The sequence below is a fragment of the Chaetodon auriga genome, chromosome 15 (assembly GCF_051107435.1).
Source record: "Chaetodon auriga isolate fChaAug3 chromosome 15, fChaAug3.hap1, whole genome shotgun sequence".
NCBI lineage: Eukaryota > Metazoa > Chordata > Actinopteri > Chaetodontiformes > Chaetodontidae > Chaetodon > Chaetodon auriga.
Window position 1 is genome coordinate 22276017 of NC_135088.1, and position 23289 is coordinate 22299305.

General features: G+C 41.7%; 1 protein-coding gene across 2 annotated transcripts in view; it reads left to right on the forward strand.

Moving 5' to 3' along the window:
• Positions 1-12600: 12600 nt before the first annotated feature.
• Positions 12601-23289, forward strand: part of ntm (neurotrimin) — a 426725-nt gene continuing 416036 nt past the window's right edge. The window contains exon 1 of one of the 2 annotated variants that reach the window (XM_076750005.1): positions 12601-12850. In XM_076750005.1, the coding sequence (XP_076606120.1) occupies positions 12790-12850 (61 nt within the window). In that variant the 5' untranslated portion in view covers positions 12601-12789. The remainder of the gene's footprint in view (positions 12851-23289) is intronic. The other variant, XM_076750002.1, reaches the window with a different exon arrangement.

The window sequence follows — 23289 nt, forward strand, 5'->3', positions numbered from 1 at the left end:
CCAAGCGACGGCTCTGCATATGAGGCAAAGCCAATAGCCAACATTGTATCCCGATGTCCTTCGATCCCTCAGGCAACACTGCCTTAAAAACTAACATGATTACATAAAGGAACAATTAAGAAAACCATTGTTGGTAGACACAATTTGTTGCTTCATCTACAAATTCAAGTTAACACTCTACCATGCAACGCGAAAGAAATATCTCAACAACATCCAAAAACACGGCCAACCTCTTGGGACACCAAGCTCATCGGAGATGGACTGACCAAAGTGAACAAGCTCACATTTCAAATTGTTTCAACCAGTATCATCCAGATTGTTATAACTGTTACATTGCCAGTGTCTCTATATGGGGATAGCTTAGTGCCCATGACATGGGTAACTTTCTTATCTGTGAATACAAAGCCACATTCTGCACACACTATAACGGTGCTTTTGTCATAAGAGTGCGGGTACTACCTGTCTCCAACTGAAAATATGTGGCACACTATGAAGCCGGGCCCCCCAAAGTTGGTTCAGTGCAGTTGGGTCTCCCCCTCCTCCCGGCACTACCTCAATTTGCGCACGATTGCGGTATTTGAGGGCAGGAGTTCCTTCAGCCTACTGTTATTCTTCAGCTCAATAAGCTGTTCCTGCATATCAACTGACAGCTCGTGTGCTGTGCACACAAATAGATCCCAAGTCCACGCAAAAGAATGATAATCGTCTTTGAACTGTGTCGCAAATTGTTTTCTCATCGCTGACTGGTGCTCAGATGCTGATTGAAATAGCGAGGTGAAATCGTGTGACGTGCCTGTGTCAGTAATGAAGTCTGCAAGGCTGGGGAACATCTCGCAGTTCTCTCGACTGATGCGGCCATGCCAGAGAGTTTTTGTGTGAAAGCATCCACTCTGTCTGCGAGGAGCAAAACATGAGTTTCGCGGCCTTGCAAAGACAGGTTGAGGCCATTCAAGTGGTCAAATATATTGACCAAATAGGACGGAGACAAAAGCCACATAGGGTCATCCAGATGCTTCGCTAGATCTGATTTGATTTCTGTCAGAAACAACTTCACCTCCCCTTGCAGCTCATACAACCGTAGCAACACCTGCCCCCTGTGAGCCAGCGAACTTCAGTGAGCAGAAGCAGCTGTTCGTGCCCTGACCCCATCTCCTGGCAGAGGATCCCAAACAAGCGAGAATTTCGTGGCCATGATTTGATTTGATTTAGAATTTTCATGGTTTGGTTAAGCACGGAGTCAACCAACATTTTTTTAGCAGCTAGTGCTTCCCGATGGACCATGCAATGTGTCCATTTCACAAGTTTATTAAATAACTTGACGATTGCAGTCCTCTATGAGTGAGTGGGTGAGAGTGTGAGTCTCTGTCATAGTTGTGTTGCAACGGTTGCAACACGGGGAAAAGGCAGAGGGGTAGAGCTAAGTGCATGCTTAGCAGTAAAAAAAATAACTGGCTAGGGCTGAGATGGGAATAGTCTTTAAAAAGACTGTTTGGTTTTTTGAAGAAAACAAGTTGTTAGTGAGATATAGATAGCAAGAGATGGCACAAGCAAACTTGGCAAGAGAACTGCAGTGAATGGCGCGTCCACATGTGTGCGGACCTTTATATAGTAGTGTGGCGAGGGAGAGTAGGAGGAGATGATTGATCAGTACTGTATGTATGCTTGTACACACTTCAATACACTAACAGTTGCACGACAACACCACCCTGGGAATTTCACCCAGGGAAATAGACACACAGGTCCGTTCTACTGATGGGCAGAGACGTGGTTCCAAGGTTTAAGAAGGACAAGTTTATTAAATTGTAGTTTAAAAATCAAACCATTCATACAGGGAGGAAAAAGGGGACCTGATCAGGAGCTGAGGCATCGGGGTGGGCGAGTGCTAGTGAAGGGGGAGTGAGCCAAACAAATATAAGAAAGCAAAACCAACTTAAAACACCCACACACACACGTGATGGACAGTGAAGTGACCAAATCCCAGGGGAGCACAGCACACAAACCGGAGGACACCACCACCATTCACCGGCACCGTCACCACCACCGGCCTCCAGCAGCTGAAAAGGGGAGAACAAATTAGCAGGACTGGGACAACAAAAGAAGAGAAATCAACAAAATCATTCAAAATCAAACAAAAGTTCAAAAAAAGTTAGACTCTTAACCAAAAATATACAAAATAAGTCGTTTAAGTTAGAACTTATAACAAACAATACCAAAGGACAAAACCCCTCAAATTAACCCAGCAAACATAAGAAACAAATGAGACAATTGAAATCAAACTAAGTCAAATAACTAAATAAATTGAATGGAAAAAACACAAAATCAAAATCAAGATAAACAAAATACAACCAAATTAATCTAATGTAAATAACGCAGGGGTAGGGAGAGTGGGAAGCACGCTTCAACTCATGCATACAGTTAAGAGGGAGGGACGAAACCCCTGTAAAAAAGTTTTATTAAATCCGCGGGCCGAGCCGCCGTGGCAAGACCACTCGCTTCGCCAGAGCAACGAGGAGGGAACTTCTTGTGGAGACAAAACAGCAGTGGCCCCAGTCAGCTGATTATAGTGGCCTGATCGCTGTTTGACCTAATCAAAACAACGTTAGCATTGCTAAGACAAGAAAACGGATAATGATGCGGCTACAGACTAAATTAAATGCTCACCTGTTGACAAAGATGGGCACACGCACACACACGAGGGAAGCGAGAGGGCTGCAGACAGTCACCAGCGCTCTTAACCTGCGACCATACTAGCATTAGCCACATTGTAGCAAACACCATGACGCCAGCGCAGAGAGAGAGGACACTTACCACGCAAAGGCCATGCACAGGAGTAAACACAGGGAGGCACGAAGCGGCGCACAAGCGATCTATGGAGTACACCATTACAGTTAGCATGGAAGAATCGGAATAGCCTACCAGCCAGCAAAGAGAAGCAGTGAGCAGCCATACCTGTCGAGGGTATGGGGGAATCTGCTGCATCTCCTTTGTACTAATAGCCAGTTTTTAGCCAATAGCCAGTTTTTTCATGATTCCCCCCCCCTCGTCCTGTGCTCACGCCCCCCCGGGAGAGTGTCTGCGCCCCCCCGTTGAGAACCGCTGATCTAACTCTTACTGAGTGTTGTTTACAGAAACTGATGTAACACAGTCGTAAACAGATCTTTGGCTCAACTTTTTTGGAATGTGTTGCAGGCACCAAGTGCAACACACAGCCTGGTGTGGCCTAGATCGGGCTCTCATCTTTAGTCTGGCAGAATCCAGGGAAGGAAGCACACTATCTTTTGCCTGTCACATTACTTCCCTTTTCTTCACAGGCTATCAGTTGTTAAAAGAACATGTATGAGGTGAAACTCATTTCAGCATAATGTATGGGCAATGCATGTAAATACCTTCCTGAGTTGTTTTCTTCAGGATGTGTACTTATGTACTTAAGTGTTGTAAGTTTAAGGGCCCTGTCATGTTCAGTGTGTGTCCTTAAATACTGTTTTGTATGTATATTCAGTGTTTAATGTTGGTAGTGTAATGTGTCACACTAGCAATGCTATTTTGCTAATGTGATTCCCCATTCTACTTGTATGTTAGTATTAAGCACAGTGTCTCAGCTGCCAGCGAATTTGGTGAGCTGCTTGAACTTAGTGGTGTAATAGCCAAGGCTGTTAAGAGAAACTTTGTGCATGCAAAGATGCATGCTTCTTGTATGTCAAGGATTATAGGGAATGTGATGGTGCATCATGCCGTGTTGCATGTTGGGATGGGATCGCCATTGTGAAGAATGCACTTTGTTAGCTATGCCTGCAATGATAATTACCAGCTTACCTTTTGTTTTGTTTGGGTACAATTTTTTTTTTTGTTCACAATATACAAGTTTTATCCATCTGACTTGGCAGGCCCTGATGCACTGCCGCCATTCATACCTGGACATTGCAAATTAACGTTATCTCATTTTTTAATTGAGTGCTCACAAATCTAAGGTTGCAGTCCTCTTTTTGGCCCAATTATTAAACCAAACAAAATACAAAACATCAGGAACATTCAGAAATGTGATTATTTTATTGAATTATAGGCTGTATGTATGTTAAGTTTAACTGAATACAGGACCAAAATGCCACACTTAAAGCAGAGAGGACAGAGACTGAAGAAGGTTCAATGTCTTTTAACCTTCCTTATTGTCAAAGACAGACGGCAGACATTTCAGAGTTTGGGTTGATCTTAAAGAGGAGGAGGCTAGACGGGTGTTTTCCTTCCAGGACGCGGAACTGACAGGGCAGGGATGAGGACAGGTGAGGGCAAGGCGCCTGAGCAGGTATTTATCAGATTCTACTGGGTCTCTGTTACCACCTAGATGAATGGATGATTTGATGAAGACTGCATGGAGAGCCAAGGCTTATATGGTATACTGTGATGGCAGGTGAGCCTTGATTGAATGACTGAATGCAGCTGTTCTCCAGAAGGAGGGGATCCTGTCAGCCACACACCTGCAGGAAGGCACAGGAGAGACAGACAAGAGACAGAGGGAGAGGGGAAACACAAGACACAAAGGGAAAAAAATGGGGGAAACTGCAGGTCCTAACATTTTATTATTTTGGTATGTCACAACACAAGTTACACAAGTGTTCATATGAGAGTTATGGCTTTGATACACTATACATTATATACACTCAATTTACATTAGAATTTCATTTCATTGTCAATGAATAAAGGCCAATGATGTCCCAGTGTGCAAGGGCTGCTTTTGCATCCTGGACCACTGCTGCTGGATTCCATTTCTTCCATGCTGCTTGGGTTGGGCAGCATCTTTCACGACCATATGCTGGGACTCTTTGAGGACCACGTTTGGTCTGACTTAGGCACATTTGTATTCCTCCATAAGCTTAGAAATTATGAGAGAGAGGACTGTTTCTATACAGTCCTGTGCTGCTGATACATGTTAGTAGTCCAAGCCACTTCCTTGATCATTCTTTCTAATTTGCTGACCTGGGATAGAGCAACTTCGTACATGGTAAGTGGCCACATAAGATGCAGAAGTAGCCCAAATTGGAGGCACCAAAGTTTCAGCTTCCCTGGGAGAACAGTGTTGTTGAACTTGAGGCCAGAGGCCGTCAATTCAGAACCTGTCATTTGTGAGCTTACCCTTGATTATGGAAATTCTGCAAGATTTCCTTGTCTTGATTTCCAGGAGATGCTTGCTCCAAGCTTCTGTTGTTCTTATTGTGGTCATGTCATCCATATATGGCCTAATGGGAGGCAGATGCAGATCACTCTTTAGGCATTCTCCTCCTTGCGCGACGGTTTGATGAAAAGTTCCATTGCCTTGGTGAATGCCAGGTGAGAAATGGTACAACCTGCCATCATGCCTACCTACAAATACTGCAAAGTGGTGGTATATTCTGTTATTGTAACACAGAACTGGAGATCCTGGAAATAAGCTCTGTCAAATTGTGTGATGGCTTCCAGGAGCTGGTAGAAGTTGAAGGGTCTATAGAGCATTTCATGAAGAATGGTCTAACAATAACAGGTATTCCTTCCTTTTCCCTGTTGGCAATTTGTATCTGGTGTCAGATGATGCTTACATATTCTTAATATCCCACAAAGCCCCACACCCCTGCCCTCTGCACTGTTGTGTCCATCAAACTGTTGCTCAATTGGTAAACAGTGGTTCTTTGAGGCAAGACACTGAATAATATTTTGCCTTCTTCAATCAGCAGGCTGATTTTCCAGAACTTGTCAATGGTTGAGGAATTCCCTTATTTAGGAATCAGGATTTCTCCTGCATGTCATAATGACTTGAATGACCATGAATGATTTGTTATGCTCCTAACACTTTCATTAGGTTCTAGAGGTATTTCATGATACTTGGAGTGTTTTTAAAGAGCCTACATGGAATGCCATTGAGCCCGGGGGTTGATGCTCATCTTGTCCATTGATTGTGCACTGCACCGCTATCCATGTTGGGGACTTTTTATACATCTGGGCCCATATTCACAAAGCTTCTTAGAGTCCTCTAAGAAAGCTCCTAACTTGGCCTTAAAATTCCTAGCAAGGAATCTTAGCTTAAGAGTGATTCAGGAAGTGTCTGAGAGCAACTCTGAACAAGGAGGGTACAGAAACTTTTATCTTAGTGAGGAGGTGTGATTGACCCTGTTGCTAGGTATGACACAGTCTTCTAAAAGCTGTGATTGGTTGTTACAAAAAGGAAAAAGCCAAAAAAGAAAAAAAAGAAAAACTGCACTCCGTGCACCTACTAATGAATGGACAGTAAAATCAACTGATCATATAGCTTGGAGTGTATTAAGAAATGTGTAATCGTGACATTAATTTTATGTAATGATGATGAAACTCAGTAAAATTACATTAATTGTGAAACAGCTTCAAAATGTTTGAACGTACCTCATTCACATGCCGATTATATTGATTTACTTATTGTTATGTTTACTGTCCATGCTGGTAATTTTACTACTTATGTATTTGATATTAATGGTGGACGCAGACTCAGCTGTCAGCAATCCCTGTGACTGCTGGCATCCTTATAAAAAGCAGTTTGATTTGGCAGAATGACCAAAACAATGAACAAAATTGATAAAAAGAGAAAAAGAAAGCCAAACTGGACACGAGCAATGCCTGCTGTTGGCAGAGCTCGTGTATGAAAATAAAACAGTATTAGGAGGGAAATAGGTCCCGGGATCACAGCTTAAGGGAAGAGGCAGACTTGGGAGCGCATTGCCCAGCAGATCAATGCTTTGTTCCCTCTCCTTTTACGCATGAGCGACGAGTGTGAGAAGCGCTGGTACTTGCTGCAATCCCAAGCGAGAGAGGAGATTGGTTGTGACAGACCGATGTCATCACTGCCACACTGTTGCATTTTACACATGGCCAGGTATTGCAATGTTGTGATGACTTTCATCTCAGGCGTTATTGCGTTACTTCACTGGGTGGAACAAGTAATCTCATCCCTGATGAGGTCAACCACAAACATTATCCCTGAGCCATCAAGCCGGTAGCGTGTTATTAAATCGCTGTCATTTAACGTACGGAGAATATCTCTCCTTCCTCTCGGTCTTTCCAACATCTTGTCTGTTTAAGATGCTCTTAGGCTTCTTAAAAGTCCTCCTCCCTACTCCTAACAGTTTTTCACCTTAGGAGCTCTCTTAAGGTCTAAGACGCTTTGTGAATAACTTTTATCTTACAGAGGGAAAATTCCAAGAATTCTTAGAATTCTTTGAATTCTAAGATTTTTCTAAGAATGACGTCACTAAGAGCTACTTTTAGCCTTAGGATGCTTTTTGAATACGGGCCCTGGTGTTCAGGTGGGTGGATTAATGGCAAACCATATGGGGTGATAAGAAGATCAAGATGCATGCACAATGCAAGGCTCAGCGTCTCACTAGAATTTGCAATATAGTTGTCATTTTCCTACTGGTTTTGAGTCTGTTCCCTCATTACAGCTTTGCAAACACTTTATACACCAGACAGCAACTTTTGGATCTAAGATTTTGATGCACAAGCAGTGTATTTGACAAACTCCAGCTCCCCCAAGAGATCGCCAGGACATCAAGACCGAGCGACTCAGCTACGCCAACCAGAAGCGACTGTCGGCAGTGTTGAGATTGTAAACAAAGGAGAGGGAAGTGTGGAGGTCTATGGACCAAGCTATGGCTAACCCTGCACCAGCTGCTGCTACCCAGTATCTTCCTCGCCAATATTTGGTCTTTGGCAAACAAAATGGACGAGCCATGACTTTGGATCACATCACAGAGGATGTTTATGGACTACAACGTCATGATTTTCACTGAAATGTGGCTTAACAACAGCATCCCAGACAAGATAGAGCTGCAGGGAAAAGTGCAGGCCTTTTTATCTGCCTAGAGAGTTCACACCCTGCACACCCTGATGGAGCCTTTATTGTTGCTGGAGACTTCAACGACTCCAACCTGAAGACTGTTCTCCCCAAATTTCACCAGAATGTCTCCTGCCACACCAGAGGAGACAAAACCCTGGACCATGTCTATACAAACATTCCTGAGGCTTAAAAAGCCACCCCTCTCTCCCACTTGGGACAGTCTTATCACCTCCCATTGCTCCTACTCCCCAAGTACACACCACTCATCAAATGTGTGAAGCCGTCATTTAGGATGCTGTCCACCTACGATGTGCATTCTGCACCCAGCAGGGTGAACGTCCGTAAGGCTGCTGGCCCTGATGGCATACCCAGCTGTGTGCTGAAGGCCTGTGCAGAACAGCTGGCTGGCGTCTTCACTGACATCTTCAACCTGTCACTGGCAGAGGCAGCAGTCCCCATGTGCCTCAAGACCACCACCATCATGCCGGTACCGAAGCAGCCAGCTGCAGTGGGCCTTAATGACTTCTGCCCCGTCGCACTCACCCCCATCATCACCAAGTGCTTCGAGAAGCCTACAGCGATGACATTCAGCAGCTGGTGACGTGGTGCGCCAACAACAACCTGACCCTCAACACCAAGAAGACCAAGGAGCTCATCGTGGACCACAGGAAAAACAAAGGCTGCAGTCATACCCCCATTCCCATTGACGGGGCTGAGGTTGAACGTGTCTTCAGCATCAAGTTCCTGGGTGTCCACATCTCTGAGGACCTATCCTGGACCCTCAACTCCTCCAACTTGATAAAGAAGGCTCAACAGTGCCGCGACTTCCTGAGGAGACTGAGGAAAGTTAACCTGGCTTGTCAAATCCTGGTCAACTTCTACCGCTGCACCATTGAGAGCATGCTGCATCTTAGTATGGTATGGCAGCTGCACAGTCTCCACCCTGCAACAGGTGGTGAAAACGGCCCAGTACATTACCGGTGCCTAGCTAACTGCAATCGAGGACCTACAGCGTTCCAGTGTTTAAGAAAGGCACGCAGCATCAGCAGTGACAGCTCCCACCCCAACCATGGACTATTTGCCCCCTACCATCTGGTAGGAGGTTCAGGAGCCTCTGTTCCCACATCAGCAGGCACAGGAACAACCTATTCCCCAGAGCTGTTACCCTGCTGAACTCTGTCCACCAGCACTCTGATGACGACAATAAAGTTGAATCTAATGTTATGATAACTGGTTCACTCTTCAGGTTGTTGGAGTATCTTTTCCTCAGGTGCTCCTCAAGTTCTTTTATTGGCACTGTAAGGGCCCTGCACCTCTCCTTGGCAAAAGACGTTTGAATAACCTATAGGTGTCCTTACAGAAGTTAGCTCTTGCCTGCTCCTTTTTCTTATTCTGCTTTATCAGGATTTCTGCTTGTCACAAATTTTGAGCCCATGCTTTATTCCAGCTTGCAGTATATTGATTCCCTCCTCTTTCTCATCCTTGTCTTTCTTCCACTGCTTCCACCATAACTGCATAGGACATTCCCCATCTTCTTCAGTCCCTTTAGTCCTCCTAGAAGTGGGATAAGGTCTGTGTTTGTTGTTTCCCAGTCTTTTTTCTTCCGGGATTTACTGTTTTCGAGATTCCTTTTCGCCACTGATTGTGGCTGGCTGGGTTCTGGGCTCATAGTGGGTACAGAATCTGTGCTTGGTGGATCTTTGCTTGTGTTTGGTGTGCTGACACTCTGTGGGCTGTGGTGGATACCCTGCCACTGAGCTTCATTTGACTGATTTGACCTGCCTCTTAAAAAGAACTGGTCAATGCAATGCACCTCGCCAAGCTCTCTGAAGTGCTTCTCCTGCCCTGATGAATCTTAAGACCCCTGTTTGAGGTTACCCTTTTCTAACCATAAATCCATAAGTGCAGCATTAGAGCATGTGTTCTGATAAATCTTCTATGAATCCGGTCATGTACACATCCACATGCCTTTACAGGTATTCACACACACAGGTGTAAAGGTGCATATGGCGGCACTGTGCTCACCACCATCTTGTCAGAGACATGTAAACACATTTTCAATTGTGTATCTCATATATCTTTGTTAAACTTTGTGGTCTTGAACCTTGCAGCCACAGAGCACGTCTACCATATTGCCTTCTCTCTCTCTCCTCTCTCTCCCCCTCAGACACTCTCACACTCACATGCATTCACATGTGCAACATGCTTGCTGCCTTTATGCTTGTTAGTGTAATTGCTTGTATTATAGCTGCTTGTGTTGAAGTTGGACGATAGATGTTTATTAATGGAAGGATTACTGATTGTTGATCAGTATTGTTGAAGTTAAATAAACCCTGTTGTACATTTAAAGAGCAGTTGTCTGTGATTATTTGTACATATATGTTGCTGTAACACCTGGTCCCAAGGGGCAGTACTTGGATTCAACCCTTCACGCTTCACCTGATAAATTGAAATAGTATTTTAAACATTGGCATTTTAGGTGAACAGCTTAAGACTGCATCCACGGTTGATCATTGGTCCCTGATCTCAGAGTGTGGTTTCATTATTATTAATTAATCTTTAACAGTTTATCAGTATTAATGCAGTTACTGGTATCAACATATAATTTGGATAATCTGAACAAAACTTAGTCCACAGTAACGCAGCTTAATTTAATTTAATATCACATGCACACAGCTACATTCTAACATCCAACCTCCGTAACAGCCAAAAAGCAACTCCTTAAATTGCCCCTTTCATCAACAGGAGGCAATCTTGTCTGTACCATGCATGATGCAGGTGACTACAGTACTTTTCCTGACAACATAGAAGTGATTAAGGTATTTATTGACCTACAAGTAGAACCACTTCACATAATTGACAATACATTTACTATTACCATACAGCTGCAACCATACATACACAGATCACAATCAATAAATAACACATACTTATTGGCGCAGGATTAATAATGGTGCTACTATATGTTGGAAAATAGAAGTATAATTTAAATTGGTGTTATGGATTTACTATTTCTTTGGGATTGTTGCTGCTGTGGCAGCACAGTAGTGGTATGGCATTCCTTGCAGTATGTGAAGTCCCTGCAGGGAGCATAGCAAATAATCTCCCCAATGGAAATTAAGTCCGATATAAAGAGCTTGAAAGGTGGAGACATACAAGGCAGAATCAGAAGTTCATAGCAACAGCAGAGGAAAGATTTAACGCTTGGGTGCTGTAGTTGTCAGTTGATGACCTGTGCCTTGGAGTGTCCCGTTGGACAACGCCAATTAGACCATGTGTGAAGATGCCCTAACATGCAACTAAGACAATCAGTATTGTGAAAACTGTTTTAGTTTTCAACTGAAAACATGCAGTATCAACACCGACTAAATCTAAAATGAAGAAAGTTCTTATTAAATATAGTTTTGTTTTTATAACAAGTTTTGTGAGATAAATGAGGCACATAAATTGCATTTTTACATAAGGAATTTAAGTCTGTCCCCTCTGAATGGAACAATCTTGATAAAACTGCCACTGCAGTGATTGCGTCTTTACCATCATATTGCAAGGAAAATAAAATGGTAATTCAGTCCACTTAGTTTATATGATGGATTGTCTCTGTCTGCTTCCCAATTGTATAACAGACAGAAATACCTTCTCACAGGTCAATTCAAAGACGAGTTTAGCATTTTTATTTTATGAGCACTGATGACAACAAAAACAATCTGCTTCTGTGCTTTATTCCCCTCTAGTATCCGTTAAAGTGCTGCAGTTGTCCACTATTTACACATAAGAAAGAAGTAACGAGTAACAAGTCAAATAAGTATAACTGCATTTTGCAAAAGTAATCACATTTGTAGTTACCATTAAAATTAGTGGAACTACAGTAATGTGTTCCTTTGAAATGCCTTGCTCCCCCACAGGTCATAAGAATATTTTAGTAATATATTCTCAGAATTCAGCAAAACTGGAATGTCAGAATTTCTCATGAATGCTTTTAAGGTCATTTTTGAGACTGGGACATTTGATCAGTAGATGTATTCAGTGGAGAATATGAAGAGCATGTGTCAGAGGTTTACAAAAACTGTATCAGTTTTTAGGCTTTTGCTTGCTTTTCTCAGATGTTCAGTCCTGCATGCTCTGCTGCTACTGGTAATATCACGTCCTTGACTTTGACAGCAGATTTTGAATATCTGACAGAAAAGGGGTTCAGGAGTCTGCACATCCAGGGATGGTGAGTGGCTCAATTCCACCTGCAGACAGCTGGGTTAATAAGTCTATCCAATATTTGTGTTATTTGTGTCACCTTTTGAAGCGAAGCAATATCGAGTCTATCAACCCACGACTGAAAAAAGTTAGACCCGCTAATAAACATTTTCAACGCTGGAAACTGAAGAAAAAGAAAACTATGAAAAGTCCTGAAATGAAGCTTTTGAATACCCCGAGTCACACAGACACCCCTCTCATTATGCTCGCTTTTTTGCTTGCTGTTTTTGCTTTGCGTTATACTGTAAATTAGCACAAATATCGCACGATGATGAGCTGATTTTCAGTACTAATGAACTAACACAGCCGCCAGCGCCTCCACAAGAAGCCGCTGCTAATAGCCGCTTCAAGCTAGCTACATACTACCAGGTCAGGACAGGAAGTAGATGGATTTTTTCTTCAAATTAAAAGTCCCGCTGCTGTTTGCGGACTACACGAACGACTGAATGCATAAAGTGTCCTTGTCTTGAAACAACAAACAAACCGGAAGTGGACGTTTTCATTGCCGCTAACTAACCTCCATCATCGCTGCCAATAACCTCACAGTCGAAGGAGGGACTTTGTGGAGCGCTGCGTTGGTGGATACTGTAGGCTACAGTCAGACAGGAGGACTAGGGACTTGAAGAAAAGCACTTTTCGGAATTTCAAAGAATCAGAGGCTATTTTTCCCAGACGACATCGCACAGCAGACAAACAACAGATCGATAAACATGAAGAATCCTCTGTATTGGGCTATGCTGGTCGGGATGACCATCCTGCTGATGGAACAAGGTAAGTGATGGATTTTGTCAACCTTGGAGCAATAGTTATCGCTGTCTCCGACTCTGTTTGGATGGGACTGTTTGTCTCTGTATCAGTTGCGTTATGCATGTCGCGGACAGTCTCTGAGCCCGCGTTTGACATCGGGATGCTTGTCAACTAAGCCGCAGCTCCAATTAAGCGATTAGTGAAGTGCAGTTGAGCTGTCTTGGTGCCAGTGGCTTGACTCTATCTAAGTGGTTGCTTTGGATGTATTTTTACATCAGTTATATTAGGCTGCAGCCTTTTCTCTGAAAGTTTAATCCCGTGAGGGTAATTGGCAGCAGTAGTGTTGCTGTAGTTGTCCACTTTGCAAAAAAAAAAAAAAAAAAAAAAATCTCTCTCTCTCTCTTTTTTTTTTTTTTTTTTAAATTTATTTATTTTTTAAAGGAAAGAAAGGAAGAAATAGGCTAACACGCTCCTCTGCACCCCGGCTCCTTGCAGCCTTCAGTCACACAGCTCTTTATTTCAGTGCACCTGCAGTTCAAACTGAGCAGTTGTCCTTTTTGCGCTTGTTGCTCCTTCTGCCTGCGGATCATGTTAAAGCCAAATCTCACGGACGGGAGGTCTTGCCGCAAAGTTGATTAAGTATTAGTTCTTAATCCACATTGACTGCGTGGTCAGGTCGTCCAAGTTAAGCCCAGTATTTTCCTGGCAGGCAAGAGGTCTTTGCTGTTGGAGGGGAGAGCAGTGAAGCAGCTCAGTCTTTCTGACCTTGTTTACACCTGACATTAAAAATTCAATCCAGGAACGAGATTGTGGTTAGATTGAGGAGCGCTTAAAAACGTGCAAAGAAAAGACCTGAGGAAAATGAAAACTGCTCCTTTAGAAGCCCCAAACAACCTATTCTATATTTACCTTTATTTTTCTTGAAGCTCCACCACCAACCTACACAATAAGATGTGGACTCAATGAAAGATTAATGCTGTTAAATTCTCCTTGTCTTTTGATAATGACCCTTCTTGTCAGAAGTGAATGGTTAAATAATTAAATAGATAAAGAGACAAATGAATGAAGTGGATGAATCAATGATTGCAGGAAGGATGAAAGGGGATTTGTTTCTCATCAGCTCTCCACACCTGACTGTTTTATTTGGCCAGCAGCCCCTTTGGTCTTTACAGATGTGTCGTCCGCTGCACAAAATGCTGCCCTCCAGAGCCAAAGTCCTGGCCAGTATGTGAAACGTCAAACTCCTGCACAGAAAAATGAAGCCGCTACCAATTCTTTTTTTTTTTTTTTAAAAAAAGGTCACAGGTTTACCGCCTTGATAATGATTAATGTTTTCTAGTTGAAGTATACTGACTAAAGAATTCTGCCTTTTGACGAATGTAAACAAATTTAAGGCAACTGTTTTTATCCCCCTTGTCAAATACCATCTTCAAATGTACTGAATGAAGGTTGCACTAAATACCATCAGCTCCACTGCTTAAGTGAAAATGATGTTATGTGACACACAGTTTTAGCATCTAAAGCTGTGAAAAAACCGTGGCACAGACTCTTTGCACTTTTCAACCTAATTATGTATTTGAGATATGTCAGTGGTAAGAAAAAGATGGAATTAATCAAGTGACTCACTCTGTGTGGTTTAGTAGACCAGAGAGAGCTTGTTTTATTCCCCACTTGATAAAATTCAGCACATACTGTCACTGTTAATACCATGTATCATTACTTATGTTACAAAGTAGTGTAGTCATTATATTGCAGGCAGGAAATGGTGTCAAGTGTAAGAAAACCTCTGTGTGGCTGACAACATTTTGAAAAATACACAAATTATCACTGGAACAAGCAGCCAGGGAGATAGGATTTTGTTTTGTGCCACACTGCTGCACTATTAAAAATCTCTGCGTTTAATACACCTGGAAAAATTGTCCCTTTCCCACTTTTTCAAGGCCAATCCATTCTCCAGACAGCACCAACATTGTGCTGAAGTCATTTGCATATCATCAGATCTCTTGCAGAATCAGAGATGTGTTAGATTAGATTAGATGAAATTTGAATGGTCTCCATAGGGAAATTGGGTCATTGCAGAAACAGAATAGGGCACAGATAAGGACAATGACAATCGTCGTCGACTGAGATACCAAATAAACAAAGCAAGAGAACATATGGAGGATAATAAATGAATGACAGAGGTGAGCAGACGTATGCAGGGTACATGCAGTATGAGCGCATCACTAGCTGTCACAGTAAAAGGCTATATTAGATGTTTAGTGTTGAGGGGTTGGGTAGCATCAGAATTCTTTTAAATCTCCAGTTAAGCCCAATATGGTTTAGTTTACACTACAGGTTAGTTAAGTTAAAAATAACAAAATCTCAAACATTCACATCAGGTCTGTAATCACCTTTTGCTGTCTGAGAAAGCAGAAACATTACTGTTTTTAATGGTGGCCAGTCCAGATGACTCATCTTGAGTAAGGTTTCTTTTGCAAACAAACAATCTTTGGCCAAGTACAGACGCCAGCTTGCAGAGAGCTCATTAACCAGACAATGGCTAGAAGTTTAATTTGGGCCTTAAAGCATGTTACTTATGGAATTAACATTAATTAACACCAGCAATGTTTGTCATTTTAACCAGCAAAATCGTTGGTTGCCTGTGGTTAAAAATGAAAAGATTGCGACCATTACTTGAATGCTCTGAAAATTTCTCTTTGCTAATCAAAAGGCAAGCAGGGAGGAAAGGTTTGTTAAGAGATGCTTTAGCACTGGAACTTGGGATTTAGGTAAAGTATCATTTTTTGTCCAAAATGGAACCAAGTATCTGAACCAAACCCTCATTATGACACAATGTTGACATTTCCAATGCTGTAAATAATGATTATTATGACTTCTTTTACATTACTCAGTTCAACCCCATTGTATCAATATGGGAAAAGCTGCCAAGTATGCTGTCATCATTGTTTTAACATTCAGGACTGTGGGTCTATTTTTAAAATAGAAAGTAGCTGTTATAGTAGCTCCTCTCATGGTCTGATCTGCTTATGATCACACATCGAAGCAGCTTGTGCACATTGTGACTGCTCGTGAGAAAATAATATTTTAGCATGTATACAGATGAGTAGACTATATGCAGACCCTGCTCATCAGAACTGTTGGGGTAAGGTGGATGTAGAGAGCTGGGTAGAGGAAAACAATCCAGAGCGATTGATAGAGACAGCAAGAAGCACCTAGGCTGAAGTGCTCTACTGGCTGGCTGAGCTTGCAGCCACTGTGGCAGGAAGCACTGTACATCTGGATGGCAGTCGACATGAATAAGTGCTTGAAGCGTTTCTTGGTGCACCTCGAGGGGATGAGCCGCAGGCTAAAATTGCTGTGGGGCTGTGTCAGCTCACTGGAGAGAGGGTGGGAGGCTTTGTCCAAAATGAAGATCAGTTCAGTTTCCTGTTGATGTATTTTGCAGCATACTTTTTTTTTTTTTTCTCTTTTTCTCTTTTTTTTTTATGTAGCAATACTTTCCAGGACACAATTGACATTGTGCAAGGTACATCATAGTGCCATGCAGTCCTTTGGCTTTCTCATGTGCAATGGGAAAATATGTGTGAATATGTCAAGGTCAACTTCACAGTCCCCCTCACTAACTACAATCTTTCATTATTTTCTACCATCTAATATTCTTGGCACAGACGGTTATATACATTCACCATGGCAGAACTGATTCACGCTTGACACCAGAGTCACATATGAAAATCAATACTACAGAGTGTGCCAGGAATCAGTTGTGTGGATCTTCTCATGTTTTCTGTAAGGTGAGGCGGCTCAAGTGAAGAGGACCTCTTGCTTTTCTAGAGCTGTTTGTACTGTTTCTGCCACTGGATTGAATATTCTAGTGGCTTCTAGAATGTTTCCTGAAACAGTTGATCCTCTTCCACGAGAACCAAATGAACAGACTCAGACATGTGAAGAGTAGGTGGGGAACAATCAGATGCTGACATCAGTGGGCGTTCTGTTTTTCAGCAAGAGGGAAAAAAGTTGCAAAAAAAAAAAGCAAGCAAACAAAAACAACAAAACATCCCAAAATCAAACTGTCCCAAAAAGAAGCAGCAAATTTGTCTTTTCCTAACAAAGAAGAGAACAGCATTTCTTTTCAAAGTATTAATCCAGCTTAAGATAAACACTGGTAATGAGGCAGCCCCATTGTCTAAGCGGGCTGCCTCCCTCCCTCTGTCTCTGTATGTGGCTGGGAGAAGACAGTGCTGGCTGTGTTGCCAGGATGCAGCACAAACTCTTGTTTTTTTTTTTTTTTTTTCCTCCAAGACCCTCGCAGGCCTGTGTATTGTGCACTTGTCCTTCCTCCATCAGCCTGTGTTAGCCAAAGACGAGAATTATAGCCGGTTAGAATGAAATTTGGAGCAACAGCTGTTATTGGATGACCAGTGAAGAGAACAGAGACAGATAGGGCTGATGGTATGGGAGCCTTGGTGTACTGTTGTATGCAACCTTTTGTTAAAGCCATTGAGATCATTGTTGATGGACGGAGTTGTCCTCTTATCGCAGGGCAACAGCTACTCAGTAGGGATCTCAAAGCAAAAGAGGCAGAGCTGTTCCTGCAAAAAAATGTCTTTGTCTCTCTCCCGGTGCACAGTTCGCATAAAACCTGAGAGCAGAGTATAGAGGCAGACCAGACAGATGGCTGACAATGGCAGGTAGATATTGCCACCTGTGTACAGTGGCGTGATACCAAAACGTGATAAATGAATGACATGTAAATTTGCTGTGAGATGCTATTAAAGCCAGGTGGCTTCTCTGCTGAGAGTCCAGGCGAAGACAGCGCTACATTAAGATGCATTGACATGTGTATTTGAACATCAAGCACTGGAATGCATCTTTTTGATGCACGTTCCATGAACCCGCCTCATGTACCTTTACTCCAGATAATGATGCACTACACCGTGCACTACAAAGACTGGCATGAGCCTGCTACATGTATCTATGAACTGCAGTATATATAGCCGAGAGTCTGTGTCTTCTTCTATGAATGAGAACAAACGTGTAATTCCTTCACATTCATTTAATTGCAAAGCAGTCATTTTTTAAGCCTAAACTGCACTGTAGAAAAGACATTCTGTTATTCAAAGGGCCTCACTTAGGCTAATAGGTGACTCAGACTCAGATTTGCTGTCGTGGTAATGTTACTGTAAATGGTCCAGCACTTTTTTGAAGAGTTTCTAGTTTCTTTTGACGTCCATCATTTGTCTGCCTCACAAAGCAGATATGATTGTACATGCTTGTAGGAATCAGCACTGACTGTTTTACGCTTGTAAATAATTTGAGAGAAATGTAATCCCTATAGGTAGGTGTTTAAATCACACATTTTATATCATATATATTAAACTTACTATTTGTATCTATAATGATCGACGAAGGATCCCAGTTCCACTTTCATACTAAAGCTTAGATAGGTGGAATCAATTAATACAAACACCCAGTTTCTTCTTCTTTCAATTTCTGACCTTAGTCAGCCTGGTGGAGGAACTGGCCGGTGATGACGACATCTTTTTTAGCACCACAGACGTGGCCAGATTAACCTGCTATGGAGCCACGGTGCAAAAATGTGTTGTCATGCCCCTACTACCCCGCACTATGCACTGCAGATGGCAGACTGATTATTTCGCACAGTACTCTCGAGCTGAAACCATTAATGGCTTAGTTAGAAAGAAAATCGAGGCAGATTAGCATTGAGAAAGAAATGAAAGAAAATAGGAAGGAGGTAGTCTGGGAGTGGCTCAAGTGGGTAAACAGAGTGGAACCTGCAGCGGGAAAGCCTCCTCCCATGGGTCTAGGGCCAGCCCAAGACAGTGACACCAGGTGAGCCATTTAAAAAAGTCTGTTAATATATTAAATAAAAGAATTAATGGGCTCCCTTCTGAGTGGTCTGGGAGTGTCTCAGAACATCAAGCCTGAACAATTGCCAGCCTGACAGTTGAGCCCTCACTTAAAAGACATTAGAATTAATAATCATGATGATAATAAAATAAAAAAATGAACAGAAAGTCAGGGCTGCCTTCCTTGTAGACCTCTCCCTGGAGCTCCCCCTGCTGCTTGGGGCCTGCATGAGAAACCTTTAGGCCACTGTCCTTGGGGGTCCCTCTGTCCCACCTCATACTACTGCTGGTGTGTATTAACAGTATTATCATCATTACAAGGTAACATTAGAGATGGTAGTAGAGTGATGGCAGTAATTAGTGTGATGATTATAGTTATTTAAAATGTTTTGTCTTTGGTCTTCTTTTGTTATGTAGTCCAATTCACCTCTGATACTGTTACTGTCATACCCTGCATGTGTATCAACACGCTTCACACAGCATGCCTTTTATACATGAAGACATATGAAGACAGTTACTTTACCCCCGTTTTTCATATCAGTTGCTCCATTTTTTACTTTGGACATGGCAAGCAGTTTTCTCTTATTATGTTTTTTTTTTTTGGGTTTTATTTTTTCTTCTGTCCTACAGCCCTCTTATTCTCCCTTTCATTTCTTCTCCTTTCTCATGTCACATTTTTCTTACCATATTCTTTGAAGTCAGACTGTTCATGTCACACGTTTGTCAAGAGAAAAGAAAATTAATCAAAAATTAAAAAAAAAAAAAAATCAAATTGCAAATTATATTTGATTATAAAACAAAACAATTAGATAATGTAGCCTTGCATAATTAGGGTCGTAAAACTGGAAAATAGTAAATACAGGTTTGACACTCTGCAACACCAGGGCCACAATTAGGTGATATCACTGTTGCAAATTCCTTTTCAAATCTGCAATAAATCAAATTACAGTACGTTCAAACAACTGATATGGAGTGAGCCTGGTAGCACTGCTGATCGTTGTTTCAGGTGGGAATTTTCTAACAAAGTAGCTGCATTTTACAAAGTAGGAAAAGACTGTAACAGGGCAAGCAATAGTCAAGAATGACTTCACTTTACATCCTCCACTAGAGGAGAATGTGCAGCCTATTGCTATCATAACAAATTAATTTACTATATTATTATACTAAGTGAATTTTAAATTCAGACAGGTAACTACGGACCAATAATTTACATTTTTCCACCTCTGCTTTTGATTACAAAGTGAGAGCCTTGGCATGAAGGGGTAAAGAAATTAGCAAAAATACGGATGGAAATGGCAAAGAGAGGATTTTTTTTCCACCTTCCTGTATCCAAAATATGGTTGCACTGCATTCTGGTCTATTGAGACTGCTAGGTAAAATTGATGTTTCTGCTTCTTCAATATGAGTTGAAAATATCTTGACGTGTAAAAGAAAAATATAGAACCAAGCAACAATATAGACTCAGAAATGAAAGATTGATCACCAAGAGCTATTTATATATTTCTGAAGTGTTTTCTTCCTGTTCCATAGCTTTAATCAAGAGATCGCCATGGGTATGGAACTTTTTCCATTAAACTTGTAATGGAATATTTAGGAAATTAGACACATTATGGGATGATGAGTGTCTGCAACTGAGAATTGCCATTTTTACTGTTTTGTGGTAACAACAAGCCCCTGTTTGTTTTCTGAAATGGCAAATTGCAAATTGGAGGTAATTGTTATCCAGTTGTCTTTTTCATTCCTGTGGTGGGAAGCAATTTTCGTGTTGCATTCTATTTCTGTATTCAGTAATGGTTTTTTGTCTGTGTGTGTTTGGTATTGTCACAGGTTCATGTCACAAATGAATCATTTCTGGGTTGTAGAAAGTTTGTTGTAAGCATTTAATGGAAGCCTGATTGATTTACTCACATTTTGTGTGGGTCAACAATCAATTTGCAGTGGTGGTAATTCACTGAAGGCTTTCAGTAGTGAGGCTGCCTTGTGTATGGCATTGATAGTTCAGCAGACAAGGAAGGAAAACAACAAATCTCTGGAGATGCTGAGAAGAACATATTTCTTGAATATAATTAGATAATTACCTTATACTCTACCTTTCATTCCTAATGTATAACATGACAAAAGGCCCAAGGCTAGATGGAAACAGACAGACAAACCTTCTCCTAGAGCAAACTTCAGACATGTTGATATTTGAAATGCAGATAAATATTGGCTGGTGAATCTCTTGTAGGCAGAAAATGCAATCTGACTCATTTTTTTTTCATACTGTAAGTGATGGAAATGTGCTGAATAAAGTCTGTAGTTTGCACATGGCCTCACTTCCTCTTCCTGAATATTGGATAATGCATCGTTATCTAGCAGTAGCAATAGCTACAGTTGCATAAAAGTAAAAGCTAAGCTTTTTGAGAAGGTTTTCCTCCCCCACATAGTTTGCCAAGTCCCACTGAAGTGGTCATGTGACTTGGTGGCCACAAGGGACTTGACAGGGAGGGCTAATTAATAAGCAACAGGGATAGTGACTTCAGACTGTGCCCATTCACCAGGTTGCCGTGTCTGAGGAACGTTGCCTCCTTGAGAAACTCACTGCTCACACTCACACTGTTTGTTTCTATGTGCATAGATTAATAGAAATGTTGCTGGATACACACACACACACACATACATATACACACACACACACACACACACACACACACACATATATATATATATATATATATATATATTTATATATATAGCCAAAGGCTGAAGCACTCAAAGTTTCAAACTCTTCCAATGTTGTTTTGACTTTTGACACAAAGAAAAAATTTCTGAAGAGTTTAGAGGAGTTAAAGTAAAGAGGAAATGGCTTCCAAGTTGCCAGGCATTTCACAAGTTTTTCTTGTTAGGAGTATTATTTATGAAGCTGTTACACTATGCGCAGCCGCAAGCTATGGATTTTATTGCCACTTTGTGCATCTTATTTACATAATCTAACATAACATCTGTTATTTGAAATTATTTATTTTCTTGGTAAAGCTCAAAACAGGAACTGTAATCAGAATGATAATTCCTTTATCCTGCCTGAGAAGACAGCATACTTATCCTGTGACCTCTAAAAGGAATCAAATAACAAAACTGAGCTCCACTTGAAACTTTTGTAGTAGGAATCTACCATTTGTGTAATTTTGTCCTAAATTGTGGTACATGCAAATCATTTATAGTACCGAAGCTACATTTAATTTATATTTAAGTACAGCATGTTTTTGCTAACATATTCTGTACATGGGTTCCTGAAAACAGATTCACTTCAGTTATTTGTAGTTTTCAAGAGCTTCTTTTGTGCCTGTTTATATGAATGAATGGTAAATTGGTAATGAAGGTGGCACTGGGAACGTGTGTTTGTGTTACAGTACGTCTCATTTTAGGTTGCTGTGAGCAACAACGGCAAAGAGGCTAACAGGTGACCTGTTGTAAAACGCTACATGGCAGAGTAGAGAATGTAGCGGAGGCATGACAAGGAGTCAGAGAGGAATCACAATGAATGACAGTGTTTGTGACAACACAAACATAAGCAGGATCACAGCACTTTGCAATGCATGTCATAGGGGACATTTCTTTAAAACCTTTACTTTGTATTTGTCATTGAGGCCTGAGCGCTAACCATTGCTGCCTGTTTCAGCACAGCCAAAATTCACTCATCAGAGCACACTCATGTTAGCGCAGTTGGGATAAGCCCAGAAGATCAAGCCACAGCGTGGAAGTGGTGGCCACTGGGCACTGGAGCCACTGCAGTCATGTTTTTAATTGAAGCCATAGCTGATGCTTGCACTGTGGGAGTTAGAGTGTTGTGGAGCTGCACATGAAAACTTGGGTTCTCATGTGGAAAATGGTATTTTAGAGGCCTACTTTAATTCAGGATCCCTCAAATCAGAGAAGGAAGAAGCATCCAAGCCGACCAGAGAGGATAACAAAATTGAAACAATGGTTTATCTAGCACAAAAAAAAAAGGCACAGTGTAAATAATGAATGATAATACCAACATTAACCCAGTGATGAACAAAAGTAGCTTTCTGTCTTGCTGTCTGACTCTCTTTTGTTTCCTTTTTTCATGTTTTCTGCTTGGGCTTCAAGTGACCTTCCCATAATATGCCATTCCCATTGTCTGTATTATAATCATCTTTCTTGTAGTTCTTGTATCGTGAGCGGGACATAACCTCCTCTTAATGTGCCCCCAATATCCTCTCTTGCTTGCACTACTGATACAATCTACCTGTTTCTACTACTATTCTTTACCCACTTGATTGTGGAGACTTCCCAGCCTTGCAAGAGCAAACTAAATCTTCCATATGCTCTTTTTATCTGATTTGAAATCTCAATGGAGGGAAACAGATATATAATTTAGGTGGGCAGGCAGTGGATACCCACATCAGTCTTCCACCATCACCTGCCCATATCCTTGACATCAACACTGATAAGATGGCCACTCGAGACTCGGCCCGCCCTCATTCACTAATAGCAGGAAGGTGTCTCACTGCAGGGGAGTTGCTGTGTACAGGGGTGCTTAACTAATGCAGTGGTGTGGTTGTAATTTTGGAGCAGATGGCATAGTTAGTG